The sequence below is a fragment of the Branchiostoma belcheri genome, unplaced genomic scaffold (genome assembly GCF_001625305.1).
Source record: "Branchiostoma belcheri isolate BF01 breed outbred unplaced genomic scaffold, Haploidv18h27 scaffold38, whole genome shotgun sequence".
Classification (NCBI taxonomy): Eukaryota; Metazoa; Chordata; class Leptocardii; order Amphioxiformes; family Branchiostomatidae; genus Branchiostoma; species Branchiostoma belcheri.
In genome coordinates, this window is record NW_017803998.1 from 211,274 (window position 1) to 231,529 (window position 20,256).

The 20,256-nt window shown below is 38.4% G+C and overlaps 1 protein-coding gene across 1 annotated transcript in view; it reads left to right on the top strand.

Annotated features, from left to right (window-relative positions):
• The window catches only part of LOC109476464, a 105,783-nt gene that overhangs the window by 16,402 nt on the left and 69,125 nt on the right, over positions 1–20,256 (top strand). Inside the window, 10 exon segments of the mRNA XM_019777398.1 lie at positions 1,754–1,853; positions 5,516–5,715; positions 6,316–6,451; positions 7,005–7,147; positions 7,887–7,957; positions 9,178–9,323; positions 9,855–10,021; positions 10,498–10,675; positions 16,618–16,750; positions 17,424–17,642. Coding sequence (XP_019632957.1) covers positions 1,754–1,853; positions 5,516–5,715; positions 6,316–6,451; positions 7,005–7,147; positions 7,887–7,957; positions 9,178–9,323; positions 9,855–10,021; positions 10,498–10,675; positions 16,618–16,750; positions 17,424–17,642 — 1,493 coding nt within the window.

The window sequence follows — 20,256 nt, forward strand, 5'->3', positions numbered from 1 at the left end:
TAGCTGACTATAACATTATTATTTATTTGTACATGTACTTCTATATCTAATATTTAACATTTGCTGTACCTTGAAGATCATGGAAACTGCATCTTTCGAAAAAGGCTATTTTGCCGCGTTATTTTATCTGGATCTTACGTATATTAACCGCTGGCGATTATCTAGATCAATTACTTACAAGTTGGAAACATTTATGATAACATCGTCCAACAAAGTCTAATTGCATTTTTTTGGAATGGCCTAATTTTCCCCATCTACATTTGTAATTTGGCACCTTCAATATCTTGTTATCTATTACCACAAATGAAGATTTACCCCACAAACATGACATTACCATAACGAACAATGTCCACCTGAGATCTTATGAACTCTGGCTGCTCCTTTTATACTTGTCGTAAGGCCAACGATATTCTATTCTATTCTATTCTATTCTATTCTATTCTATTCTATTCTATTCTATTCTATTCTATTCTATTGTTAAGCCATTATTTTGTGGTTCCATTTACAAATATCTAGACTAATAACATCACTGTTTCTTTACTTCCTACACGTAGTAAGACAGAGAAATTAACATTTATAAGGTTCTTAGACCTTTGATTCATTCATCCAATGATAGACCCTATCCCACCCCAGGCCGCGAGTCTTCTCCTGGACAGCGCGTTGTTTGATGAGGAGGAGCACGTCCGCTATCACGCCGCTCTTCAGTACCAGAGACATCCCAAGGCACTCAACCTTCTGGAGATCAAACAGAACTTAGCAAACGGGTAATTCGTGTTTCACTGTCTTTCTAATGTCTTTCGGATTTACCTTCTTACTCATCTTCTTTTCACCTTGCGAGACATGGCCAGGATTTAAACTTTCCATCTGGGTCAATCCTTCTCTACTCGTCGCCAGGATAGTCCCATGGCCGGTCATTCTTCATGATTCTTCTCCAAGTGGTGTTGGATTTGCCTCTGCATGTTTCTTTTCCTAGACGGTCTTTAATTCAGGGCTGTTAAATGCATTCTTGTGTAGTGCATTCTCAATGGCCAAGACATTTCAGTCTTTCAACGTTGATTTCGGTAGATAGTCTTTTACAGCCTGTTCGAGGTGTCTTTAATTGAATTTTTTTTCGAACAAGAAGATGCGCAGATCTGTCACAGTCAGCTGTGGTTAAATGAATATGAATGAACTTTATTGCTCGACAATCGTACATGGTACAATGTTTGGCAGAAATACAGAAATACAATCTTATTACATTTCTTACTACAAACTACTATCTATACAGTATATGAGTTACAATATGTTCATGTATTGATGATATGGTCTGGATTATAAAATAAAGTGTACAGAAATTTGCCTACGTAATCAGATATGGTAGTTGGACATGACAATAATTCATGGAATGTACTGTACTGTGTACCAGATTGGGTAAACTTTGTCTTAGTAGTAATAGTCTGTAACAATGAATCTCTTTCTTTTCTATAGCTGGGAAAGAAAAGAGATTCATTGTTACAGACTAAATGCGTTGATCCTTCGCATGCGTTACCCTTTAATGTTTATTATATAATAGACCTGATTTGGCATCATTGCTGTAGTCCGAATTCTGCCTATACTGCTTGGACTTAAATGTAGTTTATAGACGACTAAAGGATCCTCGGGCTTTTGGTCAGGAAAAATGTAGCTCGTGTCATTGCCTTGGGATGATGCTAATTTCGCACAGAAATGATGTTTTTACATCTAGACAGTGGATAATATAATTCTGTCGTTTTAGGTCTATCAACATCGACCATTACCTTGATGATGTGATAGGAAAACTGGATGCCATGTCAGGGAATTCTCGGCATCGCAGAGGTTTTGAGAAAATATTTGATGTAAGCAGCATTTAATTGCATTTTTTGCATAAGTTTGCATATGGATGGTTGTCATTAAATGTTTTTGACGACAGCTACTTAGTAACACTGTACGAGTTCAATAGAATTGTATTGACAATGTAAACATAGTGCACAACGTAATTATAGTAAAGGCATGACGTCTATGCCAGATTTCATTGGTTGTTAACGTTAGACCGCAACGTCTGTTATGTAATAGTATGTTAACCTGACATGTAAATATAGTACACAATGTGATTATAGTAAACGCATGACGACTAGGCCGGATCTTATAGCGCGTTAACGTTAGACCGCAACATCTGCTATGTATTGATATGTTTATCTGAAGTGCAATCGACACTGTTAACTGTTACCTGTTCCGAATTGTTTATGTTCTTGTTGTGAGGGCTAGCCCTTTATAATAGCCTCCGGCTAGTTGAACAGTCCTGGCTGTATACATATGCATTAAACAGTCTAATAAATCAAATCAAATCATTTAACTGTAAATTAAGAGTACTTCATGGATATACCACGTGTAATGCTTCGGGCACATAGACACGTACGGAGTCAAGCCCCCAACTGGACTCGGGATGTCGGCTGACGTGGTTATAATAAGACCCTGTTTACATTCAGAAAAACTTCCCTAGCGCTAACCCTCAGTGCCTCTACCCTGTAGCTATATAGAGTGTGTTGACATCTAGGAAATGTCGTTCTATGCCGCTGATCAGCAATGTTAAAAAATTGCCCTGACGGACACTAGGAGGGAACTGTCGGTGTTATGTCGCGATTACCTTACGGTGTATTTTTTCTAACCTGGTCCCGACCGTAACCAAAAAGAGCCCGGAATCCGCAGGATAATGAAAAAAATGCATCCCGCAAGCTACCCGGCGGGGCTCTATTATTATATAGTTGTGTCATACGAATAAAGATCTTATTTTCTGAAAAATAAGTTTGTAAGTCATCTTTTCAGGGCATCAAGTTTAACCTGAAGTTGCCTGGAATAGACTGGCAGAAGAAAATCGGGTCAGACAACATCGGAGCAGAATTTGGTCTCGTTGTGAAAAACATTTTTGACTTTGACATAGGTGAGTCTATAATGATATATAACATAATAATCAATGAATGTTAGCGGTTATTCGATATAAGTATATTAGTACTGTAAATGGTTTTATACTCTTATTCTTCTCAAAATGTAATGGGTAGTGAACATTCCTAGTACCTGTAGGTATAAATTTGTCGTCCTGTGCTAACAAGCAGGGGAATGTATTTATTATATTTCAGTCCATACCATGGTATGGATGAAATATATTGTGTTCTCTCATGTTTCTTCTCCTCCTCCTTCTTCTTCTCCTCCTGCCACACAGTCAAATGGATTCAACTCCGCCATCATTCAGCCAAATGACTTGAAATTTGGCATGGAGGTAGAGTGGGCCAATACCCCCCTTTTTTTTCATTTTTTTGATACATGCCTTTGAAAAATTTTTATGAAGGTTTTTTGGGGCATTTTTGGCCAAGAAATGGATTTTTGGATCCTGAGCCCTGGTTTTACAAACAAATGATCTGAAATTCGGTATAAGGGTACCTTGAACATGTGTGTACAGAATAGCAGTCACATATTTGGCATACACCACTTCCAAATGACTCATTTGGGGGACTTTAATGGCTATTTTCAGCAAAAAAAGGGCCAAAAGTGCTATACCCGTTCCATGTTCTATCTAAAGAATACCCGTTCGATCTGCCGTTGGCCATGGAACACATGTTCCATTGCGGGTTACCTGGGGTCACATTGCAAGTAAGTCGTGCGTAATGACCCACACATTCAATTTTATGTGCCTAAGACCTTCAAAATGTATCAAATCTCATCATTGTTAGTATTTGCATACCTGTAATAAGATTAGTAAAGCTTTCGAGATTCAATGTGCTTGTTCTTGCATCTTTGTTCTCAATTACATAGCTAAAATTATATAATTCATTTATTTGAGAATCTTTGCCAGGTTTACACTGGGGTCAGTTTGGAATAGTCCACTTTTGCGTGGGAGGGTGATGGACTGAAATATGCTGTATTTGCATGTCGGCCTCTCTAGTTATGCTTATATTCTTAAACCTGTTTTAATTCATAAACCTGGCTTAAGCTCTAGCAATTTAAAATGAAGCTTTTAACCTCATTTTTGGCAATCGTTGTTGATGTTGGGTTAAATTATCAAGTTATTTTAGCATTTTTAGAATGTTACTACATGTTGTTATGTAAATAGCAAGCTGACGATAGGCGATGGTAAGATCGCATAGTTTTAATTCTATTCAGACGTTTGGCATCCCTTAACGGTGTGAATAGGGTTTAAAGAAATTTTGTGTGAATCGAGCCTTGAACAAATGCATTAGTACACTCTTGTTACAATTGGAGTGATGTGGGATAGGAGACGAACGGGTAGAAATCCACAACGGGTTCTACTTGGGAATTTTATCCTAAGTAGTTGATAGGAATCATGACAATATTTTGATTTTTTCAGGGCTAACAAAAGGGCATGTAAATGTTGACGTTGATGACCGGATATATGCAAGAGGCTTGCTCGGAATTATTAGGGTAACATATGATTTCATTGATGCTGGAATCTGCTTCAAGGGTGGCATCAAATATGAGATCAACATCCTGCAGGCAAGTATTATCATTTTGTGTTTTTAATAACTGAAATTAAAATTTACAGACAGAATCGGTGTAAGTTATTTTGGTTGTAATTATTTTGCAAATGTACATTATTTTGTACGATGCAATGGCATAGCAGTGGAATACAGTGGCAAGGCAGTATCTTTTTGTCCGAGGGGTGTTCATTCTGTGTCTGTATCGAAGATGGCTAATGGTCATTCCTTTGGCCAATTGATTCTGCCACCGTATAGTCTGCTTGTTATTTACAATGTTTCCTAAAAGAACAATTTTTTGCACTATTTCCAGAACAAGAGGAACGTACTAAACAATCTAGCTGCAGGAATATATTAACTAGTCGATGCGCATTTATAGTATCGTCAAGCTCCGAAGTAAGCGTGTAAAATGATACATATACTGGATCGGACCAGGGAATCAGATGTTTCTTGACTTGATATACATATATTAATATGATATAATTTATTAATCAAGGGTTAATCACCTGCCCCGATGTGGCTTTAGTCGGTGGTTACAGCAACTGACAAGGCTTTATCACACCATATTTACCGAGAAAGGGCGGGCCATTAACGCTATTATCATATAGCCTATCTAAACTGATACAGTAAAGAGTGACACATTCCTGTATAAAACATACAAACAGAGATAGAACATGTGTTCCATCTGGAGTCAGGTCATGTTCTATTTGGGTCATAGGCAGGGAACAGGTGATCTTATGGGAGTCACCCGAGGTCATTGGAACACTAAAGTTATTTTTTGGATTTTTTAGAACAGAATCATGTTCTATTTGGGTCACCTGAAATCATTTGCGTGTGATTATTGTTTAATGCATGGATTGGGATGAATAATGACCCGCTTTTGACTCGATTTCTGACATAACGGCGTCATAAGGAATGTGGATTGGAGCCTTCTGATTGGATAACGTCACACGGTTATATGATAATTAATAGGAGGATCAGGCGGCTTATTAACGTTATAACTTTATTATGACTGTGTTGTTAATTAACAGGATTTCTCTTTTGATCAAATACTGGAGCTGATCAACGTCTGGTTTCGGGACGTCCCAGCAGTAATCAAAGACATCAAGGACACAATAGACACATTTCAGCGTCTGTTCGATAATATGGCCGACACCACAGCGGAAAATTTCTTTCAAAGCATCATTGACACGATTATGAATTTTCCAGAGATTGTAGAGGGCATAGCAAGGTATTTCAGCACTTATTTCGAAAATTACGTCATACAACACATACATGATATTCACGACCTTATTCCTTCGCCGAATGATGTTGGCTTTTATCACTAATGTATCATATTGGTTTTGTTTTCTTTTGATTACGCTAAGGACGTCCAATTTGTAAATATTATATCAATTAGTCATTTTGTCTATCCATATAACAGAGGTTATCCGATGGCACTTTATTTTAACAGAAGGGCTATTCCAAAATTACCTCAATTATGCAAATTAAGCCATAATGTTTGGCTCACGCATTTCCAATTGCCACAGCAGTTAGTAGAACATTCATCAATTAGTTTTGAATGGCAGAAAACATATATCCAAATGTTCGACGTTTACTGTATACCTTGATAGAAGTGACCTGTCTCGCGAGAACACGAGACTAAGTTCAGTTTTGTGGCTGCTAAAATCAGTCACTGATTTAAGAATATTGTAATAACTTTTACTATATTCGTTGGTAATAAACGACTTTAATACAAACCACAAATTAATGAAATTTCTGCCATTCTTGAAGTACCGTGGATATCCGTCGTGGACCCTAAATATAAATATAGTCCATCTTCTTCAAACAGACAAGCAGTTGAAACGTTGGAAAAGGTTGCGGCTTACGACAACTTACCCAGTTTCATTGAAGAGGCGAAACAAGTCATCCTCAGAGTCAACGCTCTGTTTACTGAAGTCAAGAATGCCGCCAAAGATCTTTTCAATGTATGTTATTTTATTCCTATTTAGAAATGAATTGCATATTATTATGTAATAGACGAAAATGAGTTACGAGTTTTGAAAAATCATCTAATACTTAACCCTCAAACACCCGAACTTTTTTGTGTCGTTAATGCTTCCTTGAAGACATATTGAGGACATCCGAACAATTTCGTGTGTAGGAAAGTGCAAATGCATGGCTCGGGTCCGTTTGGACCCCAGACGGTCTTACATCAGACTTCACTTGTTATTTTAACAAATTTGTGCCGATCTCCAAAAAAAATAGGAGAACTTGTAGACGAGGTTTACTGACAAAGTCACGGGAGGAATTTTTTTAGAATAAAAAAAATCAAATAGCACATAAAAATATACGTCAAATGGACCCCGTTCGGGTGTTTGAGGGTTAATGTGAGCACAAAAATTCAAAATGATGTTGGAAAAACATCAACATTATTCTCGTAAAATAATTTATATGGGGTGTGAGTTTGCTTTCATTTACCAGAGTTCATTAGTGTGACCTTTGGAGAAGTAATTATGCTAATTGCATATGTAATTGTAGGGTATTGCTGACTCAGCCATCATCATACTGCCCAGGGCAGTCCAGGATATCTGGGATGGCGTGATGTCGATTGTGGAAGAAGTTCCTAAACTCATCAAGTCCCCACAGACAGCTATTGCGAACATCGCCAAAGCTGTTTACAAGTATGTAACACGATACCTATATGTACTCATCATCTCAAATGATGCCGATATCTAATCTTTTCTGGTTCTGAAGGACAGAATTTCAATAATTTAGCACATTTGCTATTTATCTTGGTATTATTTCTACACTTGAAATCTCAAACACTACTCAAACATGTGCTTTTTAACACTTGCTACGCTTAGGCCATGTTGATTTGATTATATGGATGACATCCGCGCGCGCATGAATTTTCGGCCGTTTCCAAAAAAAAAAAAGAAGTTTTCAACCATACTGTAAATCGTACAAAACAGTTACAAAATGAGCAAAAATATACCATAAGTTACAAAAAATTAATAAAAACTATACCAATGTCGTAGAATGCCAAAATCAAACGAAAAAAGACAAAATTGTAAAGAAATGAACTTCAAGACTAGATTATTCGCCAAACCATATTCTGTGCCATTTGCTCAACCCTCATGACCACGTAGATTTCATAATGAAAAGAACTTTTTTTTTGCAAAACTTTTTTTATTCGCACGCGCGCATCAGTTTTGGGGCTCCCGGAGGATGTCATCCATATAATCAAATCAACATGGCCTTACATTAAACACAAACACACCTGCGCAAAGAATGACAAAGATAAGAACGTACCTGTTTTGTGCATTTGTTGACAAGAGAGATACAATTCATTTTGAGATGTACAATTATTGAATACCACCAGCAATAAGACATAGTAACAAATAGTATTTCTCATTACAGCATCTATAAAGCGGTAATGACGCTGATTAACATGAAGGATCTATCCGACGAAGTATTCCTCTTCAAGGAAGGTTTGTGGAATATCACTACACTACTAGAATATGCAGAATATTGAAGTGTGAAGGATCTGCAGGTTTGCAGAATATGACGTTGTGACCAATGCTTTAAGGCCAAGAGAAAGATAATATGCTAAATGTGCCAATTTGTGTAAAACTTTTCCTTAATCGGTTTGTGAGAAAATGGCTAGCATCAACGAGTACAATCCTTATAATGCCCCCAGAAGGTTCGAACTATTTGTTACCAGTATGTGTTTGTGTTCATATGAACACAATGATTGACTTGGGCAAAATTCACAACCCCTACTCGACTAGATTGACAGATAAGTGCCTGCTTTGAGTCTCTGTGAATTTGCTTTAAAGGAAACATGCTTAAGGCCTCGGTCACAACTCGCTGTGCGTGTTTTTGTCCGTACGTTTTTGTGGAAGGCCACGTCCGCTACGTTTTTCTGAAAACGTGGGGAAGGACTGGCATGATCAGTACATGAACGCACGACACTCACAGGTTGCGCAAGGTGTAAGAGTGTGGTCTGCACGCCAAGTCTGGTCATGAGCGGTTGCGTGCATCGTTCGTTGGGCAAGTGGTAAGTGAGTTGTACGTGCTTACAACGCATGATCTCTGTTCGATTGCCACTTAACCGTATGCAGGCCGTACGAATCCGCGCTGCTTACGCCAGGTACGTACACAGCACGCGTGTCGCCGTACTCGCACTTAAAGTTCTACGGCGTGTCTGCATGCTCCCGAATCCGTTGTACTCCGTACGGTGGAGGTGCTCACCACTTACCGTTCCCCAAAATCTACCCATGTTTCTGCACGTAGATAGCAGGCCATTGCACGTACGGCGGGTTGTGACCAAGGCTTTTCGGGAAATATCTATAAGTTGTGTTAGACGTTTCTATTTAAACGTTTCGTAGATTTAATAGCTCACGTTCAATAAGATAAGGTGACTTCGAGGTGAATGGCCCCAGTCTTTTAAGGCCGTAGGGGCAGTTTTACTCCAACGTAAGACGGAGCCTATACCTTTAGGGCTTTCACAGTCTATTACCTGCCAAACCTGCAATAGAAATCAATAAAATATTACCTTTTATGATATTTTGTAATGATCTCAGAAGGAAAGAAATACAAATGGCAGGTTATAAGTTCAGTAATGATATGGTGCGAGATTATACTGCTATGTGTTTCTTTCTGCCTTTAAATACAAAAAAGTGCATCACAATTTGGGTTTGTTTTGCAGGGAAACAATCTTTCCTGTTCGAGGTCGGCACAGAAATACAAGGGTTGTTAAACGACTTCATGCATGTGTGGGAGCTGTTTAAGAGGGAGGCTCCGGAATGGATAGAAGGGTTGGGACAGCATACCGAGAGGGTGTTTGGCGACATGGTATGTACAATGTATCATAACGTAGTCTACATGGTAATGTGAAACAAAAGATGTAAAAAAAAAACACAGCCACTGACTACCCCCAATATACAAGCACGTCGGCAGAACGTACTGCACCTGCGCAAAACCCGTAATGTATTGTGCATAACACTTCAGCAGAACGTCTCATATAAGGTCCTATTCGCGCATCACGTCTGTAGTTTCTAAATGTTATGTCAGAAAAGATATTGTCTGCAAAAGGAAAATTCTGATGCAACGTTTACCAAATTCAACAAACATCGTGAAAAATTTTGCGCAGGGGCAGTACGTTCTGCCGACGTGCTTTATACACAACACACTCTTCCAGTCTCCTGACCTGTGCTGATCTCTTAACCCCTGGGTCACGTGACTGCCCTTGTCAGTAGCTGAAGAAAGATGGTGGATGCCATCTGAAAGCTTTTACGCTTTACAGAATTGTATTTGTGCGTACCAATTTAATTCTTCCTTGTAACCTGAAAAAAAAAACATGTTTGCTCTTACTGTTGTCTCCAGAAATCTGCTAAGAATGAAGTAGTCAGCGAGATTAATAAAGCATTGGGACAACTTAAGTCCCCAATTGAAGAGATCCGTAAGATCGCCGGTCCTGTTCTGGAGGCCTACAATGCGACAATGAGCACCATCAAGTCTGTAAAGAAGTGTTTCAAGTCATTGGAGGAAGGGTATGTTCGTAATTTAACTATTGTTTACCATTAATTTGTTTAAGTGCACTTGTTTGATGTCGACAGAAATTACCACTGCTCAGTCAAATTCTCAGGAAAGGGACTTATTTTTAATATCAGAGCATGAAATATAACTTTATATGTGGATCGAATCCATATTGATTCTTGTTTCCAAAACAGCTCTAATCAATGAAAATACCGGGAAATTGGAAAAGATATTTGAAATCTTAACATTGTTGTTTGTTTGTTGTTATTTCTAAATTATTGTGTGCATGATTTTATACAAAGCAACACATTCAAGTGATCATGCCGCATTCTAGACATTATTGTTTTTGCTGTGTGTTTGTTTTGTTTAATTGCCACGAACACTCGGGTGAGATTTTGCGACAATTATCTGCTTTGTATTTGTCAACTTAGCCAATATCGTCGCCCATCACAGAACAGTATATGACAGTATTTTGTTAATGTTGTCGTAGGTTCGAAACTGCACGAGAACTCATACATAAAATCTTTGGACCAAAAGCGTCTTCAGACTTCCCGAAAAAGAAACTAGATCCTGAAGTATGTGGAGGTGGCCTGTACCCCAGTGTCGGAGTCGGCTCAAAGAAGTACGAACACCAGGGCATCGACTTAATACTACCTGCAGGCGAGGAGGTAAGATGAATTATTCTAGATTATGGATCGATAATTTTATTATATGATCAGGTTTTATTAGTCTATATGCATTTATAATGAAAGCCTAATCCGAGTAAATATCATATAAGCATATATCATATACATGCACTGTTTGAAATACTTCTGACATCCGGTTACTTAAGCCCCTGCTACACATTTACGACCTTCTCCCGATTTGAGATCGCGAACACCAGCTAATACCAGCCGAAAAGTTCGGCCGGTGTTCGAGAGCAATCGCACCAAATTATGCCATGCCAATGTTTTGCGCCGACCATGACCTAGCAATTTCAGAACCATTTTTCTAACTATCCCCGAACCAGCCCAAATGCTGCCCAAACTCGTCCAGCCATTCCTACCTTTAAGCGAAGATTGCGGAATCCCTCCTAACTATATTTTCTTCCGAATAAAAAAAATCAGAATGAGGGTTCCATTGCACTACATGTAATCATGTCAGACATTAAAAGTTTGAGGCATTTTTTAAATGTTTTTTTTTTGGTAGTTGCCTTTTTTTGGGCCAAGGTGTCGACACTCTTTGTCAATACTGTCATGCAAGGAATTATTAATACGCCAAAAAGCAGTTACTCAATTATTAATAGTATGAATTTATATGGCTGAGTCAGAATCTTGGATGCGTAGGTTTCAGAGCATTTCTTGTTGAGTCGGAAGTGTTTCTCTGAAATTCGATGTTCCTTACTAATGCTCATTTATCTACAGCACCTGATTCCTTACCAATGCTCATTAATCTACAGCACCTGGTTCCTTACTAATGCTCATTTATCTACAGCACCTGGTTCCTTACTAATGCTCATTTATCTACAGCACCTGGCTCCTTACTTATGCTCATTTATCTACAAAACCTGGTTCAGTTACTAATGCTTATTTATCTACAGCACCTGGTTCAGTTACTAATGCTCATTTATCTACAGAACCTGGTTCAGTCACTAATGCTCATTTATCTACAGCACCTGGTTCCTTACTAATGCTCATTTATCTACAGCACCTGGGTCCTTACTAATGCTCATTTATCTACAGCACCTGGTTCCTTACTAATGCTCATTTATCTAAAGCACCTGGGTCCTTACTAATGCTCATTTATCTACAGCACCTGGTTCCTTTCTGATGCTCATTTATCTACAGCACCTGGTTCTTTACTAATGCTTATTTATCTACAGCACCTGGTTCCTTACTAATGCTTATTTATCTACAGCACCTGGTTCCTTGCTAATGCTCATTTATGTACAGCACCTGGTTCCTTACTAATGCTCATTTATCTTCAGCACCTGGTCCCTTAATGATGCTTATTTATAATCTACAGCACCTGATTCCTTACTAATGCTTATTTATCTACAACACCTGGCTCCTTACTTATGCTCATTTATCTACAGAACCTGGTTCAGTTACTAATGCTCATTTTTCTACAGCACCTGGTTCAGTCACTAATGCTCATTTATCTACAGAGCCTGGTTCAGTCACTAATGCTCATTTATCTACAGCACCTGGTTCAGTTACTAATGCTCATTTTTCTACAGAACCTGGTTCAGTCACTTATGCTCATCTATCTACAGCACCTGGTTCAGTTACTAAATGCTCATTTATCTACAGAACCTGGTTCAGTTACTAATGCTCATTTTTCTACAGCACCTGGTTCATTACTAATGCTTTACTAATGCTCATTTATAACAGCCGTTTGGTAAAATGTTTACCACTGTGCATCCAGGTTGTTGCTCCTTTTGCGGGAGACATTACATCCATCACAGCACGGAGCATCGCTATTGCAACAGACGAAATAAAAGGCATGGAAGCAATAGTGGAAGGTATCAACCCCGCGGATTCCATCAAGCCTGGCCAAAGGGTACTTCAAAAATATCATTCCTCAAAATAATATAGGTTTTGTAAATTTATTTTGCCAAACTTAGCCGAAATTACCCCGACTCTTCCATAAACCCCAAACTACATTCAAGCATCTTATATTTGCTCTCAATTAACACTTTCCGACATAAGTTATTTTGAAATGACTGAGCTTTGCATTGGGGTATATTTGAAACAGTCAATTGTTACAAAAAGATTGATAGAGTAAAATTTGATGCATTATTGAAAAAAGTATGAATTATATATGATATAAAATAATACACATCAATACATACATAATATGAAATATTATTCATACTCTTTTATTACAAAATCAAAATTGTAATACTATTCATACGTTTCGTTACAAAGGTCTAAATGTATTTTGCCTTCTTTAATTAGATAGAAAAAGGAGACGCGATCGGTATAGCAGGATCCACGGGATGTCAACAAAACAATACGATTCACTTCGCAATGAGGGAAAATGGAACAAGCGAATATGTGGATCCCACAAAATACGTGCCTTCTCCAAGTATGATGAAAGAAGGCGAGAAACCTGAATGGATTCAAGAATGTGACGACTACTGGCTAACGCTTATGGTGAGACATTTTTGTGACAGATCTTAGATTACTAGAAAGGCCGACATTTGCTTTGGAGCAAATGCAGCATGGCTTCACCACATTTTACGACATTGGAAAACAATGCTTTACTTTAATATAACTATAGTATGAAGTGACATATAACTAAGTATACAACAGGAGGATAGCTATCCCCTACATTATTGGTTAGGATTTTTAGTTGCATAATGCATACAGTTGATGTTGATACTGAAGATAAAAAAGCGTGTATGTACCTACCAAAACACTTGAATGCAGTACATACATATGGTATGGGTTGGTGCAGCTGTTCATGGAGTTAGCCCAATTAAATCTCAACAGCCAATCTGCAAGAATAATAGAGGGACGCTGCATGGCTATTGGCAGAAGGAGGAGCAGGAGGATAATGAGAACGCAATGAAAATAATAATGAGAAGCCATAAAAATTTTAATATCCACGAGAAACGTATTTGTTTATGAGTTTATGTGTCCCCTATCCCCGATTAAAAGATTAACATTAAAATTGAAAATTCAACACAGATGAACCTTAGTAAAAGGTATTCCTATTATATGAAAATGTTTACGTTTATCAATAACAATATAAATGATAAACTGATACCTCTTCGTAGCGGCATGTAGAAGTACACTTTCAGAAAAAACACTTTTTCTTGTTCTAAACAATAGGACAAATCTATTGGAAGTGGAAAACTGACCGGAGGGCAACAGGAGACAGACGAAACTCCCGAAGCACCCGAGGCCGGTTTATCCAAGATATCAAGGTGACACGAAGCAACATCAAGTGATACGTCCAAATCAATGTGTTGATAATGTAGTGAAAGTATAGATTTTGATTTAAATTTGTTCTGTATCCAAACTGTTTAACATGTGTGAAAAGTATGTTGCTAATAGCGTTTAAATTTCAATGATTTATCATTGACCACAGAGGCAGACCACCAATAACTTTAGGAATGTCCAGTCGACATGTCAGAAGAGATATCGTTCAATCTCTGAGTGGCAGAACAGGTATTACTTTACAGATCACTGACACTGACACAGTGCCTACCTTATACTGATAAAGACTTATATTAATACGCCTGACGACAGTTTTTGTCTCATTATTTGCCACACGGGGCTAGGTACAGATCGCAACAAAACATGAAAAAATATGTTTACAGTTAAAACTTTTGATCCAACACAAAAGTTCTCTCACCTAGAGCTTTCGACCAGCCACTCTGGTCTTCCTTAGTACACTGACCCAGTGAGGCTTGTCACGTGGCTTCTTTGAACTATGAGGTCAACACTGGGTCAAAGGTATATGGTAGACGATGTCGGCCCCCGTCGTGGTTCAATGAAGTGTGATGGGCCCTGATGTAAATACCCTCCTTCACTCATCTCGGGAAATATTCTTGTTCAGTGTCCTTACAGTGTCTTTACAGTGTCAAGTGTTCAGGTGACTCTATGTGGATGTGTTGTGACACGTCTTGAACTGGCTGAGCTTGGATATGTTCTTGAAACCTGGCCTTCAGAGATCTTTCTGTTTCTCCGATGTATGTTTCCTGACAGGGCCCTTTGTTGTTTTTGCCCTGGCATGGGATGTGGTAAATGTCTTCTCCTGTGGAGGGGGGGTGTTTGGATGCAACGAGAATGTGTCTTGAAGTCGTGGTCTGTTTGAAGACGGTTAAATCCCGTGGGAGATGAAACCCTTGATGTATGTAAGGACGACCAAACCCTTGGACTTTAGTGTTGGGTGATCTGGAACAAGTTTTGTTGATGGCCCATTGGGAGTAGCCACAGGCTTTTAGTCTTAGACTACCAGATGCCTTTGACCCAGTGTTGACGTCACACTATAAAAGAAACACATGCCAAGCCTCACTGGGTCAGTCTACTGAGAAAGACCAGGTGAGAGAATTTTTCGTGCTAGGGCCAACGTTTTAACTCTAAAAAAGTCATGTAACTACCAACACAGATGAATTTTCATTAAAATATAGAAAAAAGTTCCCATATACAAAATGAAATTGTTAGATTAGATAAACTCAACTTCTTCTCTCTTTTTAGTCATAGTAGAGAAAAAAGATCACGAATGTTTTTCGATACAAAAATTTTAAATTTTCTAGTTGTATTAGGAGTGTTTCTACAATACTTAACTGGTGGCATTCGCTTTCTTTCTATTCAAATTACAATGAATGTAAATGTATAGCTATAAAGCATCATATAGAGATGCTTTTTTTCGGCAAATATTCAAAGAAACTTCGTAGTTAGCTCATTTTTCCATTCTTAATAGAAAAAGAAGTAAATAGTTATCAAATGATATCATTCTGTAGATCTTCTGGGCCTGCTTGGCATTGGCGACTCAGCGGACGTTACAAAGAATCTCTCTCTAAATCTACAAGACATAAAAGTGTCAACAATTGTACATATTCTGGATATTATTGGATGTGGAGACGGCCTACGAAGTATACTCAACATCTTAGAGGTAAGGCCATTATTTCTTTCATCTATTGTTGTGCTACAGAACTGTTCATTTTGTTTGGGAGTTGCAGGTATGTTACAAGAACAGGTCCAAAAAAATAATCTAAAATGCACTGTCTTCTAAATGTTGTAAAATGCTGATGAATTTCAAGGCAGATAACTAAGTTTATTTTCTGTCAGTGAATTAGAAACAAGTCTTTGAAAACATTTACAAGTCTATAGTGGGGCAGATAACTGAAATAACCTTTCAAATTGTGATACAAGCACCAAACTTGGTACAAATACTTATGAGACATTACTCCTTTGAAAAAGTACGCGGGCCACTTGATTTGTCTTTTGGCGCCCCCTAGCGGCGCTTTTTTGGTACTGCAACCGACCTTCTGGGCTTTGTATCTCCTATTCTAAACATGCTACAGTCATGATTTTTATGTGGTAGTAAGCTGTTAAAGTAAGAAAGAAGTGACGTAACTTTGGTGTCTCTAGCAGCTTGCGTTGAAACTTCAGGAGCGTTTGCCGGTGCAAAAAATTGCTCCAAGGGCGCTTTTTGGTACTGCAGCCGACCTTCCGAAGCAAAAAAGCGCCCTTGAAGCAAATTGTGCACCGGCAAAAAACGCATCTGCAGTTTTAACGCAAGCAGCTAGAGACACCAAATTTGCGCCAATTCTTTCTTATTTTTCACAGCTTTCTACCACTTAAAAATCATGACTGTAGCATGTTTAGAACAGGAGATACAAAGCCCAGAAGGTCGGCTGCAGTACCAAAAAGCGCCAAAAGTCAAATCAAGTGGCCCGCGTACTTTTTTCAAAATAGTAATGTCTCATGAGTATTTGTACCAGGTTTGGTGCTTGTATCACAATTTGAAAGATTCCTCCAAAATTTGATGTTATCTGCTCCACTACTACAACCAGCTTATACAGAACACTATTGATCACTTAGCCAGGTGGAACTACCATGTACCCTTAGTTCCTTAGTTAGTTAGAAGTAACTTTGAGTGTTATTTACTCCAGCAATGCCTGGATGCCTGTAAGTTACCAAAGAGCATGACGGACGAACAATTGCGGTTTGAGCTGAAAAAGTTAGGAAGGGAGACAACCGGGCCCCGTGATGCTCTTCTTCGGAGATATTCAGCCTCTGACACAGGTGACATGTGAAATTATCACCTTATTAATTATGCAGCATTTTTTTTTACTTAATAATAGCCATCTGAAACGTTTTTGAACTGAACTCCGCAGGCAGATGTTTCCGCTTAATGTTCTTTAATTAATGTCTTTTTTAGTCACTGGTGCCAAATCTTTAACGTATTAGTAGGAGAAAGATCTGTTTTATGCGTAAACATGAAAAATGTATCTCTTCGATGATGGTTATGTAAATTCAGACCTTGTTTGAATAATCCGTGAGAAAATTATTTAACTCCATTGTGATAAATGGCATTGATTTTGGACCTGTGCCATTTGGAAGTTACATAAACAGTGATGTCAACTCCTGGGAAGAAATCGCCCATGACCCAGTGTACACTGAGCACTAGGACTTTCGAGGTCAACAGAGCAGCTGCCATAAAGGAGAAGAAAGAGAGGAGGAAGCAATGCTCCATCCCTGTCCAGTCCTTCACTTGCAGCATCTGCTGCCGCTCATGTGCGTTCAAAATTGGTCTTTATTCTCACATGAGGCCCCAACTCGGCAAATGATAACCTGTACGCCTACTCATCTGTCGCAGTGACAGGAGATTCCAACAACAAATGTTAACATCGCTAAACGTAAATTATGCAAATCCGGACTTTATTTATATATCTTCATTTTTTGTGTATACATGTAGGATGCCCTGACATTTCTGAGAAGCTCAACAAGCTCGATTCCATACACTGCCGTATGCAAGATAATTGTCTCGGTCTCAGCTGCTGCCTGTCCATCTCCGTACCGCCGTTCAACCTCTTCAGCGTCAGGGCTTCTGTGAGCCTGGATCCCTGCACCATGATTCTGACGATGGAACTTGGACCGATGAAGGAGACAAAAAACCTGTCCCCGCATGGATTTGGTATGTTCGTGTGCGTACAATCAGCATGCATCTCATGAAAACACAGCAAAGTTTGATAAACTTTAGACTATTAGCAACTACACTTACAGTACGGATCTCTTAAAACATCATCTCATTCGCTCAAGTTAGAAAATCTTGTGCAACACTTGAAGTAAGGTGTGTTTTGCTTGTTATATCATGGAAAAAATACAATCACATTTATATCATTATACGAATAAGGTGTTTGAGGATGTGACTGCAACCTTCTTTATATAATTATCAGCTGAAGAGGATGACTACAGTTTTGACAAGTCGTGGACCCTTTTGGATTCAGTGAAACTTCAGAGAAGTTTCAGAATCAAGAGAAGGAGTTCATTTGTGGAGGTAAAATCTACTTTTCATTAACCTGTTGAAGAAATACGATTAGTTGATTCATGATTTCAAAACTTAAGTGAGGTAGTGTGTTATTCTAGCTGTTTATGCATTGCAAAATAAAATGCTGTGTTAGTGTTGTTAATAAAGGACCATTGAAACTGGCAATGTGCAGTATTGTACATTATAAGTAGACACTTAAGGCATCCATTTGCTCGAGAGCAAATACGATATTTCATTCCATGTCTCTCCTCGTTCCAAAATGTACTGTTCCAGGTCAATATTTTTCATGCGGTGATCTTCAATATATACGTGTTTCAATACTCCAATGTGGTCCCAAATTACCCATACAATGCTTTTCAGTAGAATGTTCTTGAAACTTGCATACAGTAACGCAAGTATTTGTAAAGTTCCCATTTAGTGCTTTTTTGTATTAGGTGTTTTCAAAATCCCCATGTAGCCAACATACTTGTAGACTGCAAATTGCCGGTCATTTGGCCCAAAAAGATTAATCCATGTGCTTGACGTATGTATTAAAAGCACATAATGTTAAACTAATTTATCAACAGCCAATGCAATTAGCAAGAATGACACAGTTTGTAACCAAGCATATGGCTGCATGCCTATTGTATCTTGCTCTTAATTCCATTCTGCTAAGTCACACCCCACAATACCGTACATTTGGACATGAAAACGGGCAAAAAATCCTCATATTCAGCAATTGCCAAGACCATAATGAATTTTATATCACGTCGCCAGCACCCCAAACGTACAGATATTATTTGGAAATGGTAAAAAAAAAACAATTGTTATACTAAAGCCAGTATAAAAGTTGAAAAATGCCCCGGGGATATTCGTCCACTCTCCTTTCATAATAAATTACCAGTCATTTGCCACAAAAATGAAGAAATTTAATCCATTCAAAAGAACTGGCAGGGGTAGGAAGACAAGAAACATGAGGAAAATTCCGTGTCTGGGCTGAAATAAAAATTCAGTGATGTACTGTTGTATGCAACAGAGCTTTACTAACACATTTTTTCAATATTGCTCCCGCAGATATACCTTTCTGTTAAGGTTTGCGCCGAGGACCTTTGTCTGCCACCACTGGAAATCTTGAAGGGTGTTCAAATCGATATCCCTTCTTGCTCGAGTGGAGGCCTCACCCAATCTTCTAATGGAGGTCGAGGTAACACATGAGACTCTTGTCGAAACAATTGTAACTGACACATAGGATTTCAAAATATGCTTTGATATATAATTTTGATATATAATTTTACTCTTGCACAAAGCAATAGGCAGTACATGCATTCCGATGTCAATTCTTATTACACCTAAGTTGGGAACGTCATAGGTTTTAACCAAAATTAGTAAAAAAAAAAAACATGATGTTGCAAAAACCAAGCATAACTTATAAGAGATAATAAGAAGTAAACTAGTTAAGCCGAGGTAAACAAAGTTTGTCCAACAGACCTTTCTGTGGCAAATCTAAAAAAGCGGGTGATAAAATCAATTGAAATGGTGACAGTTTTTCAGTATCTTTATTATTAATTGACTTTTATCAGTTAATGGATTTGTTGCATAATGTTGCAAGTGCAATCGTTCGAAAGTTAAGAAGTAGTTTGTTATTAGGCCACAACAAGTAGTTTAAGAGCAAATAATTTTCCACCTGATTTTGGAGAAAAAAAGTTGACCTCTGACAGTGGCCAACATGCCGAAAATTAATGATCTCTGTTGCCATGTCGGATGATGGATTTTAGATAAATGTGGAGAGAGGGGAGACACAACGAGGCTCAAATCCAAAGTTTTGCCTTTTACTTTACTTCAGAGAAGACTATTATTACCTCCATGAAAAATGGAGGTATCGTTTTTGGCGCATGTGTGTTCGTGTGTCTGTGTTTCCGCACAATTAGTTCGGAACGCCTTTATGGATTGTGATGATATTTGGTCCATTGGTAGGTCTTAGGAAGACAAAGGTTAAGATCAAAGATGGGCAAATATGGGCCTCCTGGTGGCCGACCTTGGTACTGCAGCATAACTTCCGGTTTTTGTATCTTTTGTCCTGAACATTCTATGGTCTTGATTTTTAGTGACGGATAGCTTATCCTGTAAGAAATAAGCGGTGTAAGTTTGGTCCCCTATTAGCTTCTTCTGGAACTGCAGGGGACCTTCGAGTGAAATTTTTAAAGCCAATAAGTCCAGATAGGAACAACGTACTTTCATCACTTTTGGTGTGTAGGTAGCTGAGGGAAAGTTGCACATAATT